At 48.2% G+C, this 26184-nt stretch overlaps 1 protein-coding gene across 1 annotated transcript in view; it reads left to right on the top strand.

The window, feature by feature from the left end:
- The first annotated feature begins 14458 nt into the window (after window positions 1–14458).
- Window positions 14459–26184, top strand: part of SEC24A (SEC24 homolog A, COPII coat complex component) — a 258735-nt gene continuing 247009 nt past the window's right edge. The window contains exon 1 of the mRNA XM_063928268.1: window positions 14459–14833. Within this exon, the coding sequence (XP_063784338.1) occupies window positions 14776–14833 (58 nt within the window). The 5' untranslated portion in view covers window positions 14459–14775. The remainder of the gene's footprint in view (window positions 14834–26184) is intronic.

Genomic DNA, 26184 nt, shown 5'->3' with positions numbered 1-26184 from the left:
TTCTAAATACTGGGCAGATTGTCTTAAACGGCAAAGACGATCCTCTTGCTCCCTAGTAGGAGAGGGGATGTCATTCTCTAGTTCCTCTATCCATTCGCCCATTGCCTTTGCTACCCAGGCCGAAGCCATAGCAGGTCTTACCACTGCACCCACAAGAGAAAAAATATTTTTCAATAGGCTCTCTACCCTCCTGTCTGTGACATCATTCAAAGAGGTAGATGACAGTGGCAAAGCAGATTTGTGCACTAGTCGCAGAACATGTGCATCTACTTTTGGAGGAACTTCTCTCTTCGAACAATCTCCAGCAGGAAATGGATAATAAGAATCCCATCTCCAAGGAATCTTATACTTTTTACCGGGCGCTGCCCAAGACTCATCCATCATTTCCGTCAACTCCTCTGACGCTGGAAATTCAGCTTTCACTGACTTTGTTCGTTTGAATACAGGTGCTTTTGCTTTTAACGCTGTCTTGGCTGGTTCTTCCAGAGAAAGCACAGCCTTTACTGCATTAATGAGTTCAGCTACATCATCTGAACTAAAGCTCTGCGACTGATCATCATACGGAGTTGAATCTATTGTTTCCGCATCATCATCCGATGTATCCTCTTGTGTAGTCTGCCATACAGACGTATCTGTCTTAGTCTTACCTACCCCTTGGTTGCTTGTAGAGGCTACTGGAACCAAACCATAGGAAGGGAGCTGCATGTATGGGTTCATAGTGTAACCTAACCCTTGAGGTGGTGCTACTGGAGCTAACCTGTCCGCTATTGAAGACAGAGTCTTTGCGAACATATTCCATGGTGGCTCTACTGGAGGTTGAACTAACTCCTGTTTTTTACTTCGCTGAAAAGCGAAACAGTTTGCACATAAACCCTCATAAGTGACCAATTGAATCATATCAATTACCCCTGACTTACAAGATAAGCATGTTAGGGCTGTAGGAGTGCTTGACAAATTCTCCTCATCACTTTTGCCGCTCACAGACATTTTTTCTGATATTGACTACACAATTTTGTGACTGAACCACACCCTATAATCAATATATAGAGGTGAAATCAATCTGACCACAGTGCACCTGATTTGAGGGTCAGAACAGGACTGACATTACACAGAAAAGTCAGCACACATACTAGCAGTCAGTCACATGTTAAAGCATTAGACATTGTCATATGAGAATACAACCTCCATAATAACTTATACATAAGTAGGAAAATTGTACTTCTGTTTAACTGGTTCTTTTTCAACATAATATGCAGAAAACACAGTAATATACAGGTCTCATATGCAATAGGTACTAAAAATTAACAGTGCACACTAAGAAGTAGAAGGAATTTTTAGTACTGTATACCCTGCCTCCAGGGAGCGGGATACAGGGAGACTCACCACACTTCCATATCCAAGCAAAGACGCTCGAAAGACGCTGAGTGGATTCAGACGCTACTGGTGTACACTGCCGCTCTTAGTAACTGATAACAGACACGGACGCTCACCAACGGACACGGACGCTGAGCGACTCCACGTGCATGCAGACACTAAAGGCCTGCGACTCGGTCTGGGCGGGTTTATATCCAGTGTACACAACCGCAGCATCTAAGCTGCGACCGAGTACCCTCGTGGTAGCGTCTGAGCCGGAAGTGAGGTCATTCAGTTCATGAAACGAGAGACCCGCGGGAACTGGCCATGAACTCGAAGGAGGGACGGCCAGGAGAGCGTCTGAAACCCCCTGTTGACTTAAACTCCCAGGATCGCGGCCTCACCTAGTCCTGGCGCCTATGATCCCCGGAGCGTAGCGCTGTCACACTCGAGATGTTCGGCGCATCAACACGCTGTTTGTAGTCTCCACCAAATCAGCGTAGCTGTGTCCTGACCCCTCTAGTAAGAGGAAGTCCATATACTCACTGTCTCCCCATGCTCCGGCCACAGCCTGGTAACGTCTGCTGGACCTGCTAGAACATCCGACACAGACGCCCGTCGAGACAGCACTGTACCGCGAAGGTAAGCGTTGTTGCGACCCGGTGGGGAGTTGTTGGAGCGACTCTTTCTAATACACGTTTAAGACGCTGTTAAGAGAAGTCGCTCAAACCAAAACAGTAAGTCTATAAAAATAAAGTAATGAAAACTTGAGGCTGCTTTCACAGCAGCCCTGTGACCATGCGGCTTCCTGCCGCACCAAGCAAAAAACTGATCAGACTGAGTCAGTGGGCGGGACTATATAGTGGAGGCCCCAATGCATCCTGGGAGGCCAGAAAGCTCGTGACCGTGTTGGTGCCATTTTCGCTGTCGCTCGACAATATCCCAATGTTATCCTGTGGATAATCCTGTGGACCCAGCCAGAGAAAGGCTTCAGGTTGCATGGCTGTATTGGAATTGGATCTCCGCTGATTAACGAAGGGTTGCCTTCTCCGATGAGTCAAGTTTTCTGCTTCATCGAACAGATGGACGTTGGCATGTTAGGCGAGAAACATCGGAGAAGAAACATCCTGCAACCATTGCTGGAAGAACACGAGCTGGTGATGGCAGCATAATGGCCTTGGGAATGTTTTTGTGGTATTCTCAGGGTCCACTCATCCATGTGGAAGACACTCTCAACCGATTTGGTTATAGATCCATCCTTTCAGATCACGTACACCCATATATACTGGTTGTCTTCCCTGGGGTGGATGGGATCTCCCAGCAAAACAATGCAACATGTCACACGGCTAAAAATGTCTGACAGTGGTTGGACGAGCACAACCAAGACTTCCAAGTACTTCCCAGGCCCCCTATTTCCCTGGACTTGAACCCAATTGAGCATCTGTGGGACCACCTCAATCGTTGTGTTCACTCTATGGATCCTCCACCACACACCCTCCAGCAGCTGTGGGATGCATTGCAGTCAGCATAGCACCAGATACCTGTGTCAACCTACCTGCACGTTATGGAGTCACTCCCAACCCATCCAGCTGCTCTGTGCTGCATACGGCGGTTACTCTGGCTGTTAGCTGGTGGTCATAATAATGTGACTCGACCTTGTATAAAGGTTGGCAAAATCAGCCTGAAGTGGGGTTAACTTAGCAGAAACTATTAGTATAACTTTATATCAGTGTGTTAGACATTATATTTTAATACACTTTTAAACATTTATTAATAAGTAGCCATTGGCCTTTTCCTCGGGTATCTTTTTCTCTTGGTGAGAGGGTCTAATTATAGGACCCCAGTAACTTATTCATGTGTATGGGCTGCTCCTCCTTGTGACACCTCTCTCTCTATATAATACATACAGTATCTATGTGTGTGTGTGTGTGTGTGTGTGTGTGTGTGTGTATGTATATATATATATATATATATATATATATATATATGTGTGAGATAAAAAAAAATAAGAATTTACTCACCGGTAATTCTATTTCTCGTAGTCCGTAGTGGATGCTGGGAACTCCGTAAGGACCATGGGGAATAGCGGGCTCCGAAGGAGGCTGGGCACTCTAGAAAGATTTCAGACTACCTGGTGTGCACTGGCTCCTCCCACTATGACCCTCCTCCAAGCCTCAGTTAGGATACTGTGCCCGGACGAGCGTACACAATAAGGAAGGATTTTCAATCCCGGGTAAGACTCATACCAGCCACACCAATCACACCGTACAACTCGTGATATGAAACCCAGTTAACAGTATGAAACAACTGAGCCTCTCAACAGATGGCTCAACAATAACCCGATTTAGTTAACCATAACTATGTACAAGTATTGCAGATAAACCGCACTTGGGATGGGCGCCCAGCATCCACTACGGACTACGAGAAATAGAATTACCGGTGAGTAAATTCTTATTTTCTCTGACGTCCTAGTGGATGCTGGGAACTCCGTAAGGACCATGGGGATTATACCAAAGCTCCCAAACGGGCGGGAGAGTGAGGATGACTCTGCAGCACCGAATGAGAGAACTCCAGGTCCTCCTCAGCCAGGGTATCAAATTTGTAGAATTTTGCAAACGTGTTTGCCCCTGACCAAGTAGCAGCTCGGCAAAGTTGTAAAGCCGAGACCCCTCGGGCAGCCGCCCAAGATGAGCCCACCTTCCTTGTGGAATGGGCATTGACAGATTTTGGCTGTGGCAGGCCTGCCACAGAATGTGCAAGTTGAATTGTACTACAAATCCAACGAGCAATAATAAGAATTTACTTACCGATAATTCTATTTCTCGTAGTCCGTAGTGGATGCTGGGGACTCCGTCAGGACCATGGGGGTTAGCGGCTCCGCAGGAGACAGGGCACAAAAATAAAAGCTTTAGGACTAGGTGGTGTGCACTGGCTCCTACCCTATGACCCTCCTCCAAGCCTCAGTTAGGATACTGTGCCCGGACGAGCGTACACAATAAGGAAGGATTTTGAATCCCGGGTAAGACTCATACCAGCCACACCAATCACACTGTACAACTTGTGATCTGAACCCAGTTAACAGCATGATAACAGAGGAGCCTCTGAAAAGATGGCTCACAACAATAACAATCCGATTTTTGTAACAATAACTATGTACAAGTATTGCAGACAATCCGCACTTGGGATGGGCGCCCAGCATCCACTACGGACTACGAGAAATAGAATTATCGGTAAGTAAATTCTTATTTTCTCTGACGTCCTAAGTGGATGCTGGGGACTCCGTCAGGACCATGGGGATTATACCAAAGCTCCCAAACGGGCGGGAGAGTGCGGATGACTCTGCAGCACCGAATGAGAGAACTCCAGGTCCTCCTCAGCCAGGGTATCAAATTTGTAGAATTTTGCAAACGTGTTTGCCCCTGACCAAGTAGCAGCTCGGCAAAGTTGTAAAGCCGAGACCCCTCGGGCAGCCGCCCAAGATGAGCCCACCTTCCTTGTGGAATGGGCCTTTACAGATTTTGGCTGTGGCAGGCCTGCCACAGAATGTGCAAGCTGAATTGTACTACAAATCCAACGCGCAATCGTCTGCTTAGAAGCAGGAGCACCCAGCTTGTTGGGTGCATACAGGATAAACAGCGAGTCAGTTTTCCTGACTCCAGCCGTCCTGGAAACATATATTTTCAGGGCCCTGACAACGTCCAGCAACTTGGAGTCCTCCAAGTCCCTAGTAGCCGCAGGCACCACAATAGGTTGGTTCAGGTGAAACGCTGACACCACCTTAGGGAGAAACTGGGGACGAGTCCGCAGTTCTGCCCTGTCCGAATGGAAAATCAGATATGGGCTTTTGTGAGACAAAGCCGCCAATTCTGACACTCGCCTGGCCGAGGCCAGGGCCAACAGCATGGTCACTTTCCATGTGAGATATTTCAAATCCACAGATTTGAGCGGTTCAAACCAATGTGATTTGAGGAATCCCAGAACTACGTTGAGATCCCACGGTGCCACTGGAGGCACAAAAGGGGGTTCTATATGCAGTACTCCCTTGACGAATGTCTGGACTTCAGGAACTGAAGCCAATTCTTTCTGGAAGAAAATCGACAGGGCCGAAATTTGAACCTTAATGGACCCCAATTTGAGGCCCATAGACACTCCTGTTTGCAGGAAATGCAGGAATCGACCCAGTTGAAATTCCTCCGTGGGGGCCTTCCTGGCCTCACACCACGCCACATATTTTCGCCAAATGCGGTGATAATGTTGTGCGGTCACCTCCTTCCTGGCATTGACCAGGGTAGGTATGACCTCTTCCGGAATGCCTTTTTCCCTTAGGATCCGGCGTTCAACCGCCATGCCGTCAAACGCAGCCGCGGTAAGTCTTGGAACAGACAGGGTCCTTGCTGCAGCAAGTCCCTTCTTAGCGGCAGAGGCCATGGGTCCTCTGTGAGCATCTCTTGAAGTTCCGGGTACCAAGTCCTTCTTGGCCAATCCGGAGCCACGAGTATAGTTCTTACTCCTCTCCGTCTTATAATTCTCAGTACCTTGGGTATGAGAGGAAGAGGAGGGAACACATACACTGACTGGTACACCCACAGTGTTACCAGAGCATCCACAGCTATTGCCTGAGGGTCCCTTGACCTGGCGCAATACCTGTCCAGTTTTTTGTTGAGGCGGGACGCCATCATGTCTGGTCTTTCCCAACGGTTCACAATCATGTGGAAGACTTCTGGGTGAAGTCCCCACTCTCCCGGGTGAAGATCGTGCCTGCTGAGGAAGTCTGCCTCCCAGTTGTCCACTCCCGGAATGAACACTGCTGACAGTGCTATCACATGATTCTCCGCCCAGCGGAGAATCCTTGCAGCTTCTGCCATTGCCCTCCTGCTTCTTGTGCCGCCCTGTCTGTTTACGTGGGCGACTGCCGTGATGTTGTCCGACTGGATCAGCACCGGCTGACCTTGAAGCAGAGGTCTTGCTAGGCATAGAGCATTGTAAATTGCCCTTAGCTCCAGTATATTTATGTGGAGAGAAGTCTCTAGACTTGACCACGTTCCCTGGAAATTTCTTCCCTGTGTGACTGCTCCCCAGCCTCTCAGGCTGGCATCCGTGGTCACCAGGATCCAATCCTGAATGCCGAATCTGCGGCCCTCTAGTAGATGAGCACTCTGCAGCCACCACAGAAGAGACACCCTTGTCCTCGGAGACAGGGTTATCCGCTGATGCATCTGAAGATGCGATCCGGACCATATGTCCAGCAGATCCCACTGAAAAGTTCTTGCGTGAAATCTGCCGATGGAATCGCTTCGTAAGAAGCCACCATTTTTCCCAGGACCCTTGTGCAATGATGCACTGACACTTTTCCTGGTTTTAGGAGGTTCCTGACTAGCTCGGATAACTCCCTGGCCTTCTCCTCCGGGAGAAACACCTTTTTCTGGACTGTGTCCAGAATCATCCCTAGGAACAGCAGACGTGTCGTTGGGATCAGCTGCGATTTTGGAATATTTAGAATCCAGCCGTGCTGTTGTAGCAGTACCCGAGATAGTGCTACTCCGACCTCCAACTGTTCCCTGGACTTTGCCCTTATCAGGAGATCGTCCAAGTAAGGGATAATTAAGACGCCTTTTCTTCTAAGAAGAATCATCATTTCGGCCATTACCTTGGTAAAGACCCGGGGTGCCGTGGACAATCCAAACGGCAGCGTCTGAAACTGATAATGACAGTTCTGTACTACGAACCTGAGGTACCCTTGGTGAGAAGGGCAAATTGGGACATGAAGGTAAGCATCCTTGATGTCCAGGGACACCATATAGTCCCCTTCTTCCAGGTTCGCTATCACTGCTCTGAGTGACTCCATCTTGAATTTGAACCTTTGTATGTAAGTGTTCAAAGATTTCAGATTTAGAATAGGTCTCACCGAGCCGTCTGGCTTCGGTACCACAAATACTGTGGAATAATACCCCTTTCCCTGTTGTAGGAGGGGTACTTTGATTATCACCTGCTGGGAATACAGCTTGTGAATTGCTTCCAATACTGCCTCCCTGTCGGAGGGAGACGTTGGTAAAGCAGACTTCAGGAACCTGCGAGGGGGAGACGTCTCGAATTCCAATCTGTACCCCTGGGATACTACCTGTAGGATCCAGGGGTCTACTTGCGAGTGAGCCCACTGCGCGCAGAAACTCTTGAGACGACCCCCCACCGCACCTGAGTCCGCTTGTAAGGCCCCAGCGTCATGCTGAGGACTTGGCAGAAGCGGTGGAGGGCTTCTGTTCCTGGGAAGAGGCTGTCTGCTGCAGTCTTTTTCCCTTTCCTCTACCCCGGGGCAGATATGACTGGCCTTTTGCCCGCTTGCCCTTATGGGGACGAAAGGACTGAGGCTGAAAAGACGGTGTCTTTTTCTGCTGAGAGGTGAGTTGGGGTAAAAAGGTGGATTTTCCAGCTGTTGCTGTGGCCACCAGGTCCGAAAGACCGACCCCAAATAACTCCTCCCCTTTATACGGCAATACTTCCATGTGCCGTTTGGAATCCGCATCACCTGACCACTATCGTGTCCATAAACATCTTCTGGCAGAAATGGACATCGCACTTACTCTTGATGCCAGGGTGCAAATATCCCTCTGTGCATCACGCATATATAGAAACGCATCTTTTAAACGCTCTATAGTCAATAAAATACTGTCCCTGTCAAGGGTATCAATATTTTCAGTCAGGGAATCCGACCAAGCCACCCCAGCGCTGCACATCCAGGCTGAGGCAATCGCTGGTCGCAGTATAACACCAGTATGAGTGTATATACTTTTTAGGACATTTTCCAGCTTCCTATCAGCTGGTTCCTTGAGGGCGGCCGTATCAGGAGACGGTAACGCCACTTGTTTTGATAAGCGTGTGAGTGCCTTATCCACCCTAGGGGGTGTTTCCCAACGCGCCCTAACTTCTGGCGGGAAAGGGTATAATGCCAATAATTTCTTAGATATTAGCCGTTTTTTATCGGGGGAAACCCACGCATCATCACACACTTCATTTAATTCTTCTGATTCAGGAAAAACTACGGGTAGTTTTTTCACACCCCACATAATACCCTTTTTTGTGGTACTTGTAGTATCAGAAATATGCAAAGCCTCCTTCATTGCCGTGATCATGTAACGTGTGGCCCTACTGGAAAATACTTTTGTTTCCTCACCGTCGACACTGGAGTCAGTGTCCGTGTCGACCGACTGAGGTAATGGGCGCTTTAGAGCCCCTGACGGTGTCTGAGACGCCTGGACAGGCACTAACTGATTTGCCGGCTGTCTCATGTCGTCAACAGTTTTCTGTAAAGTGCTGACACTATCACGTAATTCCTTAAATAAGACCATCCAGTCAGGTGTCGACTCCCTAGGGCAGGCCTGGCCAACCTGTGGCTCTCCAGATGTTGTGAAACTACACATCCCAGCATGCCCTGCCACAGTTTTAGCATTCCCTAATGGCAAAACTGTGGCAAAGCATGATGGGACTTGTAGTCTTACAACAGCTGGAGAGCCACAGGTTGGCCAGGCCTGCCCTAGGGGGTGACATCACTAATACAGGCAATTGCTCCGCCTCCACACCATTTTCCTCCTCATACATGTCGACACACCTGTGATCGTCCCTCTGGAGCTAATGTCCAGTAGCCAAGAAGCCCAATCCACTCTGCACGCAGGTGAGTTCGCTTCTTCTCCCCTTAGTCCCTCGATGCAGTGAGCCTGTTGCCAGCAGGACTCACTGAAAATAAAAAAACCTAAGTCTATACTTTTATTCCAAGTAGCTCAGGAGAGCTACCTAGATTGCACCCTTCTCGGCCGGGCACAAAAACCTAACTGAGGCTTGGAGGAGGGTCATAGGGGGAGGAGCCAGTGCACACCACCTAGTCCTAAAGCTTTCATTTTTGTGCCCTGTCTCCTGCGGAGCCGCTAATCCCCATGGTCCTGACGGAGTCCCCAGCATCCACTTAGGACGTCAGAGAAAGTCTGCTTAGAAGCAGGAGCACCCAGCTTGTTGGGTGCATATAGGATAAACAGCGAGTCAGATTTTCTGACTCCAGCCGTCCTGGAAACATATATTTTCAGGGCCCTGACCACGTCTAACAACTTGGAGTCCTCCAAGTCCCTAGTGGCCGCAGGCACCACAATAGGCTGGTTCAAATGAAACGCTGACACCACCTTAGGGAGAAACTGGGGACGAGTCCTCAATTCTGCCCTATCCATATGGAAAATCAGATAAGGGCTTTTATAAGACAAAGCCGCCAATTCTGATACTCGCCTGGCAGAAGCCAAGGCCAATAACATGACCACCTTCCACGTGAGATATTTCAGATCCACGGTTTTTAGTGGTTCAAACCAATGTGATTTTAAGAAACTCAACACCACGTTGAGATCCCAAGGTGCCACAGGAGGCACATATGGGGGCTGAATATGCAGCACTCCCTTTACAAATGTCTGAACTTCAGGTACTGAAGCTAGTTCTTTCTGAAAGAAAATCGATAGAGCCGAGATCTGTACCTTAATGGAACCCAGTTTTAGGCCCATATTCACTCCAGCTTGCAGGAAATGCAGAAATCGACCTAGTTGAAATTCCTCAGTTGGGGCCTTTTCGGCCTCACACCATGCAACATATTTCCGCCATATGCGGTGATAATGATTTGCTGTAACCTCTTTCCTGGCTTTAATAAGCGTAGGAATGACTTCCTCCGGAATGCCCTTTTCTTTCAGGATCCGGCGTTCAACCGCCATGCCGTCAAACGCAGCCGCGGTAAGTCTTGGAACAGACAGGGCCCCTGCTGTAGCAGGTCTTGTCTTAGCGGCAGAGGCCACGGGTCCTCTGAGATCATCTCTTGAAGTTCCGGGTACCATGTTCTTCTTGGCCAATCCGGAACCACGAGAATTGTGTTTACTCCTCGCTTTCTTATTATTCTCAATACCTTTGGTATGAGAGGCAGCGGAGGGAACACACAAACTGACTGGTACACCCACGGTGTCACCAGAGCGTTCACAGCTATCGCTTGAGGGTCTCTTGACCTGGCGCAATACCTCTCTAGTTTTTGTTTAGGCGGGACGCCATCATGTCCACCTGTGGACGATCCCACTGATGTACAATCATTTGGAAGACTTCTGTATGAAGTCCCCACTCTCCCGGGTGGAGGTCGTGTCTGCTGAGGGAGTCTGCTTCCCAGTTGTCCACTCCCGGAATGAACACTGCTGACAGTGCTAGTACATGATTTTCCGCCCATCGGAGAATTATTGTGGCTTCTGTCATTGCCATCCTGCTTCTTGTGCCGCCCTGTCGATTCACATGGGCGACTGCCGTGATGTTGTCTGACTGGATCAGCACCGGCTGGTGTAGGAGCAGGGATTTTGCTTGACTTAGGGCATTGTAAATGGCCCTTAGTTCCAGAATATTTATGTGAAGGGAAGTCTCCTGACTTGTCCATAGTCCTTGGAAGTTTCTTCCCTTTGTGACTGCCCCCCAGCCTCGCAGGCTGGCATCCGTGGTCACCAGGACCCAGTCCTGAATGCCGAATCTGCGACCATCCAGAAGATGAGCACTCTGCAGCCACCACAGAAGAGACACCCTGGTTCTTGCAGACAGGGTTATCAAGCGATGCATCTGAAGATGCGATCCGGACCACTTGTCCAACAGGTCCCACTGAAAGATTCTGGCATGGAACCTGCCGAATGGAATTGCTTCGTAAGAAGCTACCATCTTTCCCAAGACCCGCGTGCAGTGATGCACCGATACCTGTTTTGGTTTCAGGAGGTCTCTGACTAGAGAAGACAACTCCCTGGCTTTCTCCTCCGGGAGAAACACTTTTTTCTGGACTGTGTCCAGAATCATCCCCAGGAACAGTAGACGTGTCGTCGGGACCAGCTGTGACTTTGGGATATTCAGAATCCAGCCGTGCTGGTTCAGCACTTCCTGAGATAGTGCTACTCCCACCAACAACTGTTCTTTGGACCGTGCCTTTATTAGGAGATCGTCCAAGTACGGGATAATTAAAACTCCCTTTCTTCGAAGGAGTATCATCATTTCCGCCATAACCTTGGTAAATACCCTTGGTGCCGTGGAGAGTCCAAACGGCAGCGTCTGGAATTGGTAATGGCAATCCTGTACCACAAATCTGAGGTACTCCTGGTGAGGATGGTAAATGGGGACATGCAGGTAAGCATCCTTGATGTCCAGGGAAACCATGTAATCCCCCTCGTCCAGGCTTGCAATAACCGCCCTGAGCGATTCCATCTTGAACTTGAATTTTTTTATGTACATGTTCAAGGATTTCAAATTTAAAATGGGTCTCACCGAACCGTCCGGCTTCGGTACCACAAATAGTGTGGAATAGTAACCCCGGCCTTGTTGAAGTAGGGGTACCTTGATTATCACCTGCTGGGAATACAGCTTGTGAATTGCCGCTAGCACCGCCTCCCTGTCTGAGGGAGCAATCGGCAAGGCAGATTTTAGGAACCGGTGGGGTGGAGCCGCCTCGAATTCCAGCATGTATCCCTGATATACTACTTGAAGGATCCAGGGATCCACCTGTGAGCGAGCCCACTGATCGCTGAAATTTCTGAGGCGGGCCCCCACCGTACCTGGCTCCACCTGTGGAGCCCCACCGTCATGCGGCGGACTTGGAAGAGGAAGCGGGGGAGGACTTTTGTTCCTGGGAACCTGCTGTCTGTTGCAGCCTTTTTTCCCCTACCTCTGCCTCTAGACAGAAAAGACCCTCCTTTTCCACGCTTGCTTTTCTGGGTCCGAAAGGACTGAACCTGATAAAATGGCGCCTTCTTAGGCTGTGAGGGAACATGGGGTAAAAATGCTGACTTCCCAGACGTTGCTGTGGAAACTAGGTCGGAGAGACCATCCCCAAATAATTCCTCCCCTTTATAAGGCAAAACTTCCATGTGCCTCTTGGAATCTGCATCTCCCGTCCACTGACGAGTCCATAAGCATCTCCTAGCAGAGATAGACAATGCACTTACTTTAGATGCCAGCCGGCAAATTTCCCTCTGTGCATCTCTCATATATAAGACTGAATCTTTTATATGGTCAATCGTTAGCAGAATAGTGTCTCTGTCTAGTGTGTCAATATTTTCTGACAGTTTTTCTGACCATGCAGCGGCAGCACTGCACATCCAAGCTGACGCAATAGCTGGTCTAAGTATAATGCCTGAGTGTGTGTATACAGACTTCAGGATTGCCTCCTGCTTTCTATCAGCAGGCTCCTTAAGGGCGGCCGTATCCTGAGAGGGTAGTGCCACCTTTTTTGACAAACGTGTGAGCGCTTTATCCACCCTAGGTGGTGTTTCCCAACGTGACCTATCCTCTGGCGGGAAAGGGAACGCCATTAGTACCTTCTTAGGAATTACAAATTTTTTATCAGGGAAAAGCCACGCTTCTTCACACACTTCATTTAGTTCATCTGATGGGGGAAAAACTACGGGTAGTTTTTTCTCCCCAAACATAATACCCTTTTTTGTGGTACCTGGATGTAAATCAGAAATGTTTAACACCTCTTTCATTGCCTCAATCATGCAGTGAATGGCCCTGACAGGCATTAGGTTTGACTCATCGTCGTCGACACTGTTATCAGTATCCGTGTCGACATCCGGGTCTGCAAACTGAGGTAGCGGGCGTTTTAGAGCCCCTGACGACCCCTGAGGCACCTGGACAGGCACGAGCTGAGATCCCGGCTGTCCCACATTTGGCATGTCGTCAAATTTCTTATGTAAAAAATCTATATTGCACTCATTTCTTTCCATAAGTTCATCCACTCGGGTGTCTGCCCCGCAGGGGGTGACGTCCCTTCAAAATGCATCTGCTCCGCCTCCACCTCATTATCCTCATCAAACATGTCGACACAGCCGTACCGACACACCCCACACACACAGGGAATGCTCAACAGAGGACAGGACCCACAAAAAGCCCTTTGGGGGGACAGAGTGAGAGTATGCCAGCACACACCAGAGCGCTATATATATACAGGGACTAACTGAGTTATGTCCCTAATAGCTGCTTTTCATATAATATATGTATATATACTGCCAAATTTAATGCCCCCCCTCTCTTTTCCCTCTTACTGTTACTGTATATTGCAGGGAAGAGCCAGGGAGCTTCCTTCCAGTCGAGCTGTGAGGGAAAAATGGCGCCAGTGTGCGGAGGAGATAGGCTCCGCCCCTTTTCCGCAGCCTATTCTCCCGCTTTTTATGGAAGTCTGGCAGGGGTATTTACCTCATATATAGCCTCTGGGGTTATATATTGAGGTATTTTAGCCAGCCAAGGTGTTATTATTGCTGCCTCAGGGCGCCCCCCCCCAGTGCCCTGCACCTTCAGTGACCGGAGTGTGAAGTGTGAGAGGATTAATGGCGCACAGCTGCAGTGCTGTGCGCTACCTTGGTGAAGACAGAGTCTTCATGCCGCCGATTTTCCGGACCATCTTCTTGCTTCTGGCTCTGTAAGGGGGACGGCGGCGCGGCTCCGGGACCGAACACCAAGGACTGGGCCTGCGGTCGATCCCTCTGGAGCTAATGGTGTCCAGTAGCCTAAGAAGCCCAATCCGGCTGCAAGCAGGCGAGTTCGCTTCTTCTCCCCTTAGTCCCTCGCTGCAGTGAGCCTGTTGCCAGCAGGTCTCACTGAAAATAAAAAAAACAGTCTATTCTTTCTAAGAGCTCAGGAGAGCCCCTAGTGTGCATCCAACCTCGGCCGGGCACGAATTCTAACTGAGGCTTGGAGGAGGGTCATAGTGGGAGGAGCCAGTGCACACCAGGTAGTCTGAAATCTTTCTAGAGTGCCCAGCCTCCTTCGGAGCCCGCTATTCCCCATGGTCCTTACGGAGTTCCCAGCATCCACTAGGACGTCAGAGAAATATATATCTATAAATGTATATGTCAGGTACACGGTAATCCCTGCGTTGCACCTGGACGGGTACTGGTGCACTGCCCGAACTGCTGTTGCCCGGTAGGGGTGCATTGACACCGACTGGCTGGTGCTACAGCACTACCTGTGCTGTACTGCCTGGTTCTAGGGCACTGTACTGTACCTACTTCCCGATACAGGTGCACTGACTATACTGCATGCTGCTAGTACATCTGCTGACTGTCCCTGTACGACTGTGTAGTAATACCAATGCCCTGTGCGGGGTCACGCCGCTGACAGCCGCCGCGTCAGTACAGGAAGTGCCACGTGTACGGAGCGCGCATGTGCGGGGCCGCCCCGGGGCTGGGACTCTGCACTTCCTGCTGCTGCTGCCTGAGATCCCGGGACTCGGCGATCTCACTACTACACTAGGAATCCCGGGCCTCGGTCGGGTGGACGCCGGCAGCATCCGGCCAAGAAGAGCCACGATGTGCGGCTGAATCCCGGGCACACAGCAGCAGCCCTAGCAATATCTCCGGGTCCTTCCCTCCTCCCTCTCCCCGTCCAACCACCATGTCCAGCGCCGGGTACAACTCCCAAAATGGGGGATCCGGGCCCCCGTATTCCAATGGTAAGTGTATATGTATGGTCCTAGAGGTCTGGTACATTGGACACGTATACTCTGTGTGCTGGGTAAGGGGGGTGGGTGTCCCTGGTGACGGCTGTGTATAGTCTCAGTATGTGCCACCATAGAAGAAGTGGGGTGAGCTGGGGACGGCTGGCATCGCATGTACACCTACCGGGGTCATACATGGAGAAGGTCAGGGGAGACACCGTGGATCTTTGGGGGTAGTTTGTTAAACTGACCAAAGGTCACTGTTCCCTTTGCTGGTTGTTGCTGTCACCTTTGAGCCTTCACTGGTAGTATCAGCTATGGTTGTGACTAGAAATATAATGACAGATTAATGAGTATATTCCTCTTCTCTTTCCATATTGTAAGAAAACCTATATTAGTGCGATTTTGATTTGCTCCTGGTTCCCTTTAGAACCCACTGATTTCATGGCGTAAGCGCTGATCTGATGCCACAAAATAAAATACAAACTTCTGTGTTTGGTTAGAGTAGTGGGATGTCTAATGATTTGTGTAAGATTGTGAGGCTTTATTGGAAACACTTCATGTATTTTGTATATTCTGCCTTCTCTCTTGCCTTTCTGCGAAGAATATGCTTGTTACTATAACTTTTTTATTTTTATGGTGACTTTAAAACATTTTGATCAAAACATAGCTTAAAAAAAACCTATATATTACATGTTTAGAGACACTTGTTCAATGTAATGGCTACTGCCAAACCCTGGTACATTGACAGAGGTGCTGTGTCATCTGTCTAATGGCCCATACACATGGTGAGATTCGGGCTATGCCCGATTCTCGCTATGCGACGGGCTAGGTCGGCATCGCAAGCCCATAGTGAGTGTGCTTGCGATACTATGTGCGATTATGGCTAAGTGTCAATTTTGACTATCTTTTCTACGAGAGACTGTGCAGGCAAGTCAATTTTGACTATCTAGTCTTGCGATGCCGACCGCGCATCAGCATCGAATCGGGATCGCTAGGTGACTTTCACCTTGCGATCTGCAATAACTTTTCTTACAATTTTGACTATATAGTCAAAATCGTAAGAAAATATCTCACCATGTGTACACACCATAAGGGTCAGGGATTTTTAGAAATCTCAATACCTGGTCACAAGCATTATTAGGTTTGTCCCCTGTTTAATGACTAATTTCACTGCTATATAAAACGGGGATGGCTGTCATTGGGACGACATGGTCACTAGGTCGACATGAGTTTTTTTTTCACAATTTTTTTTCATTTTTTGACCTTTTTCATACTTAACGATCCACGTTGACTACAATTGGGAATGGCTGCGACCTTGCCCGAAGCATGGCGAGCTAATCGGTGCACTAATTGGGGTTCCCTGTCACTTTTCGAAGACAACGACACCAAAAAACAGTAAAAAAACTCATGTCTACTTTTCTCTGTCGACCCAATGTATGTCGACCTAATGAACCACACCCGTAAAACGGCACCATGTTGCTCGGACAAGCAATAAGGTTTACTTGGGACTACATTTACAAGAAGTTTCTAAACTATAAGGTCACAAATCGGATGTCAATTGCAAAACTATTTATTAGTTTTCGTATGACTAATGTGCTCCTGAAGGGAATCCACGTGAACCAGGACATTCTTTCTCTGACTACATCTTCTCTGTTATGTCACTGAATTATTATTTTTTTCATTAAGGGGTCGATTCTATTCGGCAACTAATGAATAGCGCCGGGAATTAGCTCCCGACGCTATTCAATTCAGCAACTAGTTACGTCGGCGATGGCCCGTTCTCGCCGACAAAACAGGTTGAATTGTCGGGAGAACGGGCATTCTCCGACTTAACTCCCCGGCGCGAGGCTGATTCCCGACAGAATCAGCCTCGCGCCGGCCGCGAGGCAGCACTTTTGTCGGGTTTCTCTTCTCATCCCCCGGGGATGAGAGAAGAATTCCCGACAATTGCAGGTAATTAGTTGCTGAATTGAATAGCGTCGGGAGCTAATTCCCGGCGCTATTCATTAGTTGCCGAATAGAATCGACCCCTAAGTCTTCCAACTTTTTGGTTATTTGTCAGTACAGTTATGTTACTTGTAAAAGGGCATATTTGCTCTCCTGATGTTTTGTAACATACTTTATTTTGCAGGGGGGCATGAAAACTATTATAGATAAATGAATTGCAACGATTCCACATTCCCTTAGGTAATTTTAGTAAGTATAGGTCCTTGCATTTCACTCTACATGGGCACTATTATAGTTAAGTCCAGGATACATTTATATAATGTGTGGGTACAGTATTAGGTATGTTAGGGACCAACCTGATGAGGTGTGCCTTGGCATAGTAGGTTGGCATATATTTTTGGCCAAATGTTCTAAGAACCTTATTTATACTGCGTATTATTGTGGAGTTATTTTAATTGTTTTATCAGGATTCTTAGTGCTGAGCGTGTACACCACTTTCTTTATTCTTCATGGCACTACAAGTCTCAGCATGGTAGCACCTCTTATTATTTTTACAGTTATGGTGATCAGCCTAGCCCCTCCCCCTTTTTCTGTGTATTGCACCATTGCCAACTTATACCCCTTTTCCATTGACATTAAAATCCCGGGTTTTTGCACATAAACGCGCATCAACCCGGGATTTTTGTCAGTGGAAACGGATACAAGGCAAAAAATCTCAGGTAAAGTGACCTGGGATTTTTGCCCTGGTAAGCAGGGTTTTTAGCGGGTCTTTCCCAGGTGAGCTGCAGTGGAAACAGGTTACACGTGTTATGGATGTGCCTTTGATGGCAAACAGTAGATGGCGCCCAATGGAGCTATTCAATTGTTGCTCTATTTGGGCACGATCAACTGCCGGCATCTGCATTTCAGCTTGCACCCCTCAGATGTGGCAAGCTGAAATGAGCAACAAATAGCATGTTCGAGCGCCCAGTTGGCACTTTTTTCAATATTCTCATTACTTTGCTTGGGTTTAGCTGCTTTAGGTGGCTAAAGGCCCATATAGACGGGCTGATGTGGGAGAGATGTGTGCTGAGCGAACCACTCAGCACACATCTCTCACCCTGCTCAGCACAGCGCGATGTGTGCTGAGCGTGCGGGGGGAGACGGGGAGGCTGCTCACTTCACCCAGTGGGTGAAGTGAGCGACCCGCTAGATTGGCCTGCATGCAGGCCAATCTAGCACCAGCGATAGCCTCGCGCATCGCTATTGCTGTAGGGGGTACACACGGAGCAATAATGCTTAAATTCTAAGCAATCTAGTCAGATTGCTTAGAATATCGCTCTGTGAGTACCCCTCTTAACCCTGATCTCTCTGGGTGCGCAATAAAAAAAACAATTGAATCTCTCCCTAAGTGTAATGATTTTTTTTTTTTCTCTTTACTTTGTGTGTAATGGTTCAATTAAGTTAGGTACACACCTATGCAATTATTGCCCGACCGTTGCATAGTTGTGTATCCAGGAACATTAGCCATTATACAGCTTCAAATGCTCTTGCAACAGTATGATCAGGATTTTTATTCTTGCTCAAAAATTGTGATGCCCATCTCCCAATCCTCTTGAAGAAAGCATGCGCTGAGCTAAAAACATAGCTCAGTGTGTACAGGGTGCCCACTGAGCTAATCGCTCTGAGGATCGGAGTGTTTATCAGATGTGCGTAGTGTGTTCCCAGCTTTAGGCATGGTTTACTTGACAGTCCCATGATGCTTTAGAATGTGCAGATTTATTGCTTGTTGATTATCACATGTTCATCTGTTTGTTTGTTTGTTTCCTGTTAACACGGAATACTGCACTGTCAATTTCTATCATACTTCTACTTAAAGTAGTGGAGGATCAAGAATCAGCAGGCCTGCATTCACCTCTGGGGAAGATTCGTCAAAGTGTGATTTTTTTTTTTTTTTTTTAGTTCAGGTTTATGTGAGGCCAACATCTCAATTGCATGAGTTCAGTTACTGTTCTGACTTATCTGTGTGGAGTTTGTATTTTCTCACTGTTTGTGTGGGGTTTCTCCTATACTCCCAAAACATACTGGTAGGTTAATCTGGCAAAATAAATAAAATAAACAATAATCATGGCAGGTTTGATTATATGGCAGTCTGGTAATATGGGACTACTCATAAGAGCTTTGAGACACTAAGGGGGATATTCAATTTGGCCCGGGGTGCCGGGTGATAAGTATCGGCCGGTGGGGGCTATTAAATTGGCCCCGATAAGCCGGCGCGTGCCGCGGCTTATCGGGGGTTTTGCTTCACCTGCCTCTGGCAGGCGAAGCAAAATGCCCGATAACAGCCCCGTTTTCAACCGAAAACGGGGCTGTTTCACCCAAAAACACACAGGTTTCACTGAACCTGTGTGTTTTCGGGTGTAAGAGGACTTGTTACCGGCCGAGCAAATTAAATAGCCCGACCGCAGCACCCGAAGAAACATCGGGGGTTTTTACTCCCGATGTCTCTTCGGACCAAATTGAATATCCCCCTAAATGAAATTTATGTTCACATTGCTACTGTGTTATTTGGTGGATCAGTAATTCATATTTCCTGTATTTGCCTCACATCAATCACATGACATAACATAAGGAAGGAAGTTAATACATATCACTGAAGGAAAATTATAAAACTGAGGGCGACATATACTTATGACTTCTCTAAAAAGAAAAAATAACTTTGAGCCAGTGCATGCAATCACAAGCGCCATGTGTCTGTCCGCTGCTTATACGTGTACATTGCAGGTAATGGGAATTTTAGTTTGTTTTTATTGAGCATATCCGTGTTAAGGTGACAGAAGCAGAGAGTTTTTTTACACAGCTACTTGCAGCCTTATTAAGCAGGTAAACACTGAATGCCTGGGGCTGTACAGTAATATAGCACAGCAAAAGCACTAGCGTTTCAGTGCCTTAGTGCTGGTGTTATTGCTGCTAAATGTAATACAGGTTGAGTATCCCATATCCAAATATTCCAAAATACGGAATATTCCGAATTACGGAATTTTTTGAGTGAGATGGTGAAACCTTTGTTTTCTGATGACTCAATGTACACAAACATTGTTTAATACACAAAGATATTAAAAATATTGCATTATATGACCTTCAGGCTGTGTGTATAAGCTGTATATGAAACATAAATGAATTGTGTGAATGTACACACTCTTTGTTTAATGCACAAAGTTATAAAAAATATTGGCTACAATTATCTTCAGGCTGTGTGTATAAGGTGTATATGAAACATAAATGCATTCTGTGCTTATACTAGGGTCCCATCACCATGATATCTCACTATGGTATGCAATTATTCCAAAATACAGAAAAATCCCATATCCAAAATACTTCTTGTCCCAAGCATTTTGGATATGGGATACTCAACCTGTATTTCCCTTTCCCTCACCGTTATTGTATATGCAGACATCATGTCGCTCATATGAGAGATTTCCCTCCTAGCTTAAGATTCTAAAAGGTTAAGCCATCCAGATGGTGCCATAGTGAGAGCTGCACGAGAAGTAGTTAGCTGATCAACAACATTATATTGACGGTACATTGCAGACACCTGTAATTTTATTTAAAGCGTTGTAACGGTATCGGCATTATAACATTAAGGGCGATATTCAGTTGATATATCGTGCCCGATCTCCCGTCTACAGTGACGGGAGATCGCGGGGCGATATTCAATTGTCCCACGTTGTCCCCGTAGCAGCCGGTTTTAGGCGCGTAAAGCAGCTAAACCCGAATAAACTATTGGACGTGACGCGTAAAGTCCCAAGTGGGTGCCCGACCTGGTCACTTTTCGTGCATTTCAGCTCGCCACCCCCGGGGGTAGCAAGCTGAAATGATATTGCGCCTGTCGGCATAAACATTTAAATAGCTGCTGGCGGGCGCAAACGGGTGTGCGAGGGGGGAAACCATTGAGTATCGCCCATAACATTATGCTCTACAATCATGTTTATAGTTTCATGCCGATACTGCGATACTGTCACAATGTTTTAAGTCTGTAGTTTTTTTTTAACCCTCAAGATTTCCCAGTAGGTCATGTTTTGAGGATTTCTGTCTGTGACAGCAGGTGGGATAAATACTGACCCAGCAAAATAGATGAACTTACATTCCCATAACATTACCTGTTTGTAGTACTTGAGGACTGTAGTTTAAAACTCCTGCTTTAAGTAACATTACAGCAGTGTCTGCATTGTCCTGTCGCTATATAATTGTCAACATATTGACTGTCGCTAGATCGACGATGCGTATGTATCCCATCTGTACCATTTTTATCAGGCAGACGGCATGTGGTACCCTGAACAATTGCTGGTCAGAATTCCCTGTGTAGGCCAGCCTTTATTTACTTTTCTCTGACGTCCTAGTGGATGCTGGGAACTCCGAAAGGACCATGGGGAATAGCGGACTCCGAAGGAGGCTGGGCACTCTAGAAAGATTTCAGACTACCTGGTGTGCACTGGCTCCTCCCACTATGACCCTCCTCCAAGCCTCAGTTAGATTTTGTGCCCGGCCGAGGTTGGATGGACACTAGGGGCTCTCCTGAGCTCTTAGAAAGAAAGATAGACTTAGGTTTTTTATTTTCAGTGAGACCTGCTGGCAACAGGCTCACTGCAGCGAGGGACTAAGGGGAGAAGAAGCGAACTCGCCTGCTTGCAGCCGGATTGGGCTTCTTAGGCTACTGGACACCATTAGCTCCAGAGGGATCGACCGCAGGCCCAGCCTTGATGTTCGGTCCCGGAGCCGCGCCGCCGTCCCCCTTACAGAGCCAGAAGCAAGAAGAGGTCCGGAAAATCGGCGGCATGAAGACTCTGTCTTCACCAAGGTAGCGCACAGCACTGCAGCTGTGCGCCATTGCTCCTCTCACACACTTCACACTCCGGTCACTGAGGGTGCAGGGCGCTGGGGGGGGGGCGCCCTGAGGCAGCAATAAAAACACCTTGGCTGGCAAAAATACCACAATATATAGCCCGAGAGGCTGTATATGTGGTAAATACCCCTGCCAGATTCCATAAAAAAGCGGGAGAATAGTCAGCGGAAAAGGGGCGGAGCTATCTCCTTTCAGCACACTGGCGCCATTTTTCCCTCTCAGCTCCGCTGGAAGGAAGCTCCCTGACTCTCCCCTGCAGTCTGCAACCACAGTAAGGGTAAAAAAGAGAGGGGGGGCACTAAATTTAGGCGCAATATATATATTATACATAAAAGCAGCTATAGGGGACATAACTCGGTTAGTCCCTGCATTATATGGCGCTCTGGTGTGTGCTGGCATACTCTCACTCTGTCCCTCCAAAGGGCTTTTGTGGGTCCTGTCCTCGTTTAGAGCATTCCCTGTGTGTCTGCGGTGTGTCGGTACGGCTGTGTCGACATGTTTGATGAGGATAATGATGTGGAGGCGGAGCAGATGCCTTTGCAAGGGATGTCACCCCCTGCGGGGCAGACACCCGAGTGGATGAGCTTATGGAAAGAAATGAGTGCACGTATAGACTCCTTACATAAAAAATTTGACGACATGCCTAATGTGGGACAGCCGAGTTCTCAGCTCGTGCCTGTTCAGGTGTCTCAAAGGTCTTCAGGGGCTGTAAAACGCCCGTTACCTCAGACAGATGTCGACACTGATACTGACACCAGTGTCGACGACGATGAGTCTAATCTGATGCCCACTAAGGCCATTCACTGCATGATTGAGGCAATGAAAGAGGTGTTAAACATTTCTGATTTACATCCAGGTACCACTAAAAAGGGTATTATGTTTGGGGAGAAAAAACTACCCGTAGTTTTTCCCCCATCAGAGGAATTAAATGAAGTGTGTGAAGAAGCGTGGCTTTCCCCTGATAAAAAATTGGTAATTCCTAAAAAGATACTAATGGCGTTCCCTTTCCCGCCAGAGGATAGGTCACGTTGGGAAACACCCCCTAGGGTGGATAAAGCGCTCACACGTTTGTCAAAAAAGGTGGCACTACCGTCTCAGGATACGGCCGCCCTTAAGGAACCTGCTGATAGAAGGCAGGAGGCAATCCTGAAGTCTGTATACACACACACTCAGGCATTATACTTAGACCAGCTATTGCGTCAGCATGGATGTGCAGTGCTGCCGCTGCGTGGTCCGATAAACTGTCAGAAAATATTGACACACTAGACAGAGACACGATTCTGCTAACCATAGACCATATCAAAGACTCAGTCTTATATATGAGAGATGCACAGAGGGAGATCTGCCGGCTGGCATCTAAAGTAAGTGCATTGTCCATTTCGGCTAGGAGATGTTTATGGACTCGCCGGTGGACTGGAGATGCAGATTCCAAAAGGCACATGGAAGTTTTGCCTTATAAAGGGGAGGAATTATTTGGGGATGGTCTCGCGGACCTAGTTTCCACAGCAACGTCTGGGAAGTCAGCATTTTTACCCCATGTCCCCTCACAGCCTAAGAAGGCGCCATTTTATCAGGTTCAGTCCTTTCGGACCCAGAAAAACAAGCGTGGAAAAGGAGGGTCTTTTCTGTCTAGAGGCAGAGGTAGGGGAAAAAGGCTGCAACAAACAGCAGGTTCCCAGGAGCAAAAGTCCTCCCCCGCTTCTTCTTCCAAGTCCGCCGCATGACGGTGGGGCTCCACGGGCGGAGCCGGGTACGGTGGGGGCCCGCCTCAAGAATTTCAGCGATCAGTGGGCTCGCTCACAGGTGGATCCCTGGATCCTTCAAATTGTATCTCAGGGGTACAAACTGGAATTCGAGGCGGCTCCACCCCACCGGTTCCTAAAATCTGCCTTGCCGATTGCTCTCTCAGACAGGGAGGCGGTGCTAGCGGCAATTCACAGGCTGTATTCCCAGCAGGTGATAATCAAGGTACCCCTACTTCACCAAGGCCGGGGTTACTATTCCACACTATTTGTGGTGCCGAAACCGGACGGTTCGGTAAGACCCATTTTAAATTTGAAATCCTTGAACACCTATATAAAAAGGTTCAAGTACAAGATGGAATCGCTCAGGGCGGTTATTGCAAGCCTGGACGAGGGGGATTACATGGTATCCCTGGACATCAAGGATGCTTACCTGCATGTCCCCATTTATCATCCTCACCAGGAGTACCTCAGATTTGTGGTACAGGATTGCCATTACCAATTCCAGACGCTGCCGTTTGGACTGTCCACGGCACCGAGGGTATTTACCAAGGTTATGGCGGAAATGATGATACTCCTTCGGAAAAAGGGAGTTTTAATTATCCCGTACTTGGACGATCTCCTAATAAAGGCACGGTCCAAGGAACAGTTGTTGGTGGGAGTAGCACTATCTCAGGAAGTGCTGCACCAGCACGGCTTGATTCTGAATATCCCAAAGTCACAGCTGGTTCCGACGACACGTCTAATGTTCCTGGGGATGATTCTGGACACAGTCCAGAAAAAAGTTTTCTCCCGGAGGAGAAAGCCAGGGAGTTGTCTTCGCTAGTCAGAAACCTTCTGAGACCAAAACAGGTATCGGTGCATCACTGCACGCGGGTCCTGGGAAAAATGGTGGCTTCTTACGAAGCAATTCCATTCGGCAGGTTCCATGCCAGAATTTTTCAGTGGGACCTGTTGGACAAGTGGTCCGGATCGCATCTTCAGATGCATCGCTTGATAACCCTGTCTCCAAGAACCAGGGTGTCTCTTCTGTGGTGGCTGCAGAGTGCTCATCTTCTGGAGGGCCGCAGATTTGGCATACAGGACTGGGTCCTGGTGACCACGGATGCCAGCCTTCGAGGCTGGGGGGAAGTCACACGGGGAAGAAACTTCCAAGGACTATGATCAAGTCAGGAGACTTCCCTTCACATAAATATTCTGGAACTAAGGGCCATTTACAACGCCCTAAGTCAAGCAAAATCCCTGCTCCTACACCAGCCGGTGCTGATCCACAGTGGGATTGTCCACAGGTGGACATGATGTCGTCCCGCCTAAACAAAAAGTAGAGAGGTATTGCGCCAGGTCAAGAGACCCTCAGGCAATAGCTGTGGACGCTCTAGTGACACCGTGGGTGTATCAGTCAGTTTATGTGTTCCCTCCTCTGCCTCTCATACCAAAGGTATTGAGAATAATAAGAAGGCGAGGAGTAAACACAATTCTCGTGGTTCCGGATTGGCCAAGACGAGCGTGGTACCCGGAACTTCAAGAGATGATCTCAGAGGACCCGTGGCCTCTGCCGCTCAGACAAGACCTGCTACAGCAAGGGCCCTGTCTGTTCCAAGACTTACCGCGGCTGCGTTTGACGGCATGGCGGTTGAACGCCGGATCCTAAAGGAAAAGGGCATTCCGGAAGAAGTCATTCCTACGCTTATTAAAGCCAGGAAAGAGGTTACAGCAAATCATTATCACCGCATATGGCGGAAATATGTTGCATGGTGTGAGGCCGAAAGGGCCCCAACAGAGGAATTTCAACTAGGTCGATTTCTGCAATTCCTGCAAGCAGGAGTGAATATGGGCCTAAAATTAGGTTCCATTAAGGTACAGATCTTGGCTCTTTCGATTTTCTTTCAAAAAGAACTAGTACCTGAAGTTCAGACATTTGTAAAAGGAGTGCTGCATATTCAGCCCCCATTTGTGCCTCCTGTGGCACCTTGGGATCTCAACGTGGTGTTGAGTTTCTTAAAATCACATTGGTTTGAGCAACTAAAGACCGTGGATCTGAAATATCTCACGTGGAAAGTGGTCATGTTATTGGCCTTGGCTTCGGCCAGGCGAGTATCAGAATTGGCGGCTTTATCATGTAAAAGCACTTATCTAATTTTCCATACGGATAGGGCAGAATTGAGGACTCGTCCCCAGTTTCTCCCTAAGGTGGTGTCAGCGTTTCACCTGAACCAGCCTATTGTGGTGCCTGCGGCTACTAAGGACTTGGAGGACTCCAAGTTGCTAGACGTTGTCAGGGCCCTGAAAATATATGTTTCCAGGACAGCTGGAGTCAGAAAATCTGACTCGCTGTTTATTTTATATGCACCCAACAAGCTGGGTGCTCCTGCTTCTAAGCAGACTATTGCTCGTTGGATTTGTAGTACAATTCAGCTTGCACATTCTGTGGCAGGCCTGCCACAGCCAAAATCTGTCAATGCCCATTCCACAAGGAAGGGGGGCTCATCTTGGGCGGCTGCCCGAGGGGTCTCGGCTTTACAACTTTGCCGAGCAGCTACTTGGTCAGGGGCAAACACGTTTGCTAAATTCTACAAATTTGATACCCTGGCTGAGGAGGACCTGGAGTTCTCTCATTCGGTGCTGCAGAGTCATCCGCACTCTCCCGCCCGTTTGGGAGCTTTGGTATAATCCCCATGGTCCTTTCGGAGTTCCCAGCATCCACTAGGACGTCAGAGAAAATAAGAATTTACTCACCGGTAATTCTATTTCTCGTAGTCCGTAGTGGATGCTGGGCGCCCATCCCAAGTGCG

This window comes from Pseudophryne corroboree, chromosome 6, assembly GCF_028390025.1.
Source record: "Pseudophryne corroboree isolate aPseCor3 chromosome 6, aPseCor3.hap2, whole genome shotgun sequence".
In the NCBI taxonomy this organism is placed as follows: Eukaryota; Metazoa; Chordata; class Amphibia; order Anura; family Myobatrachidae; genus Pseudophryne; species Pseudophryne corroboree.
Note: the sequence above shows the minus strand (reverse complement) of the source record. Positions and strands in the feature narration are given on the sequence as shown.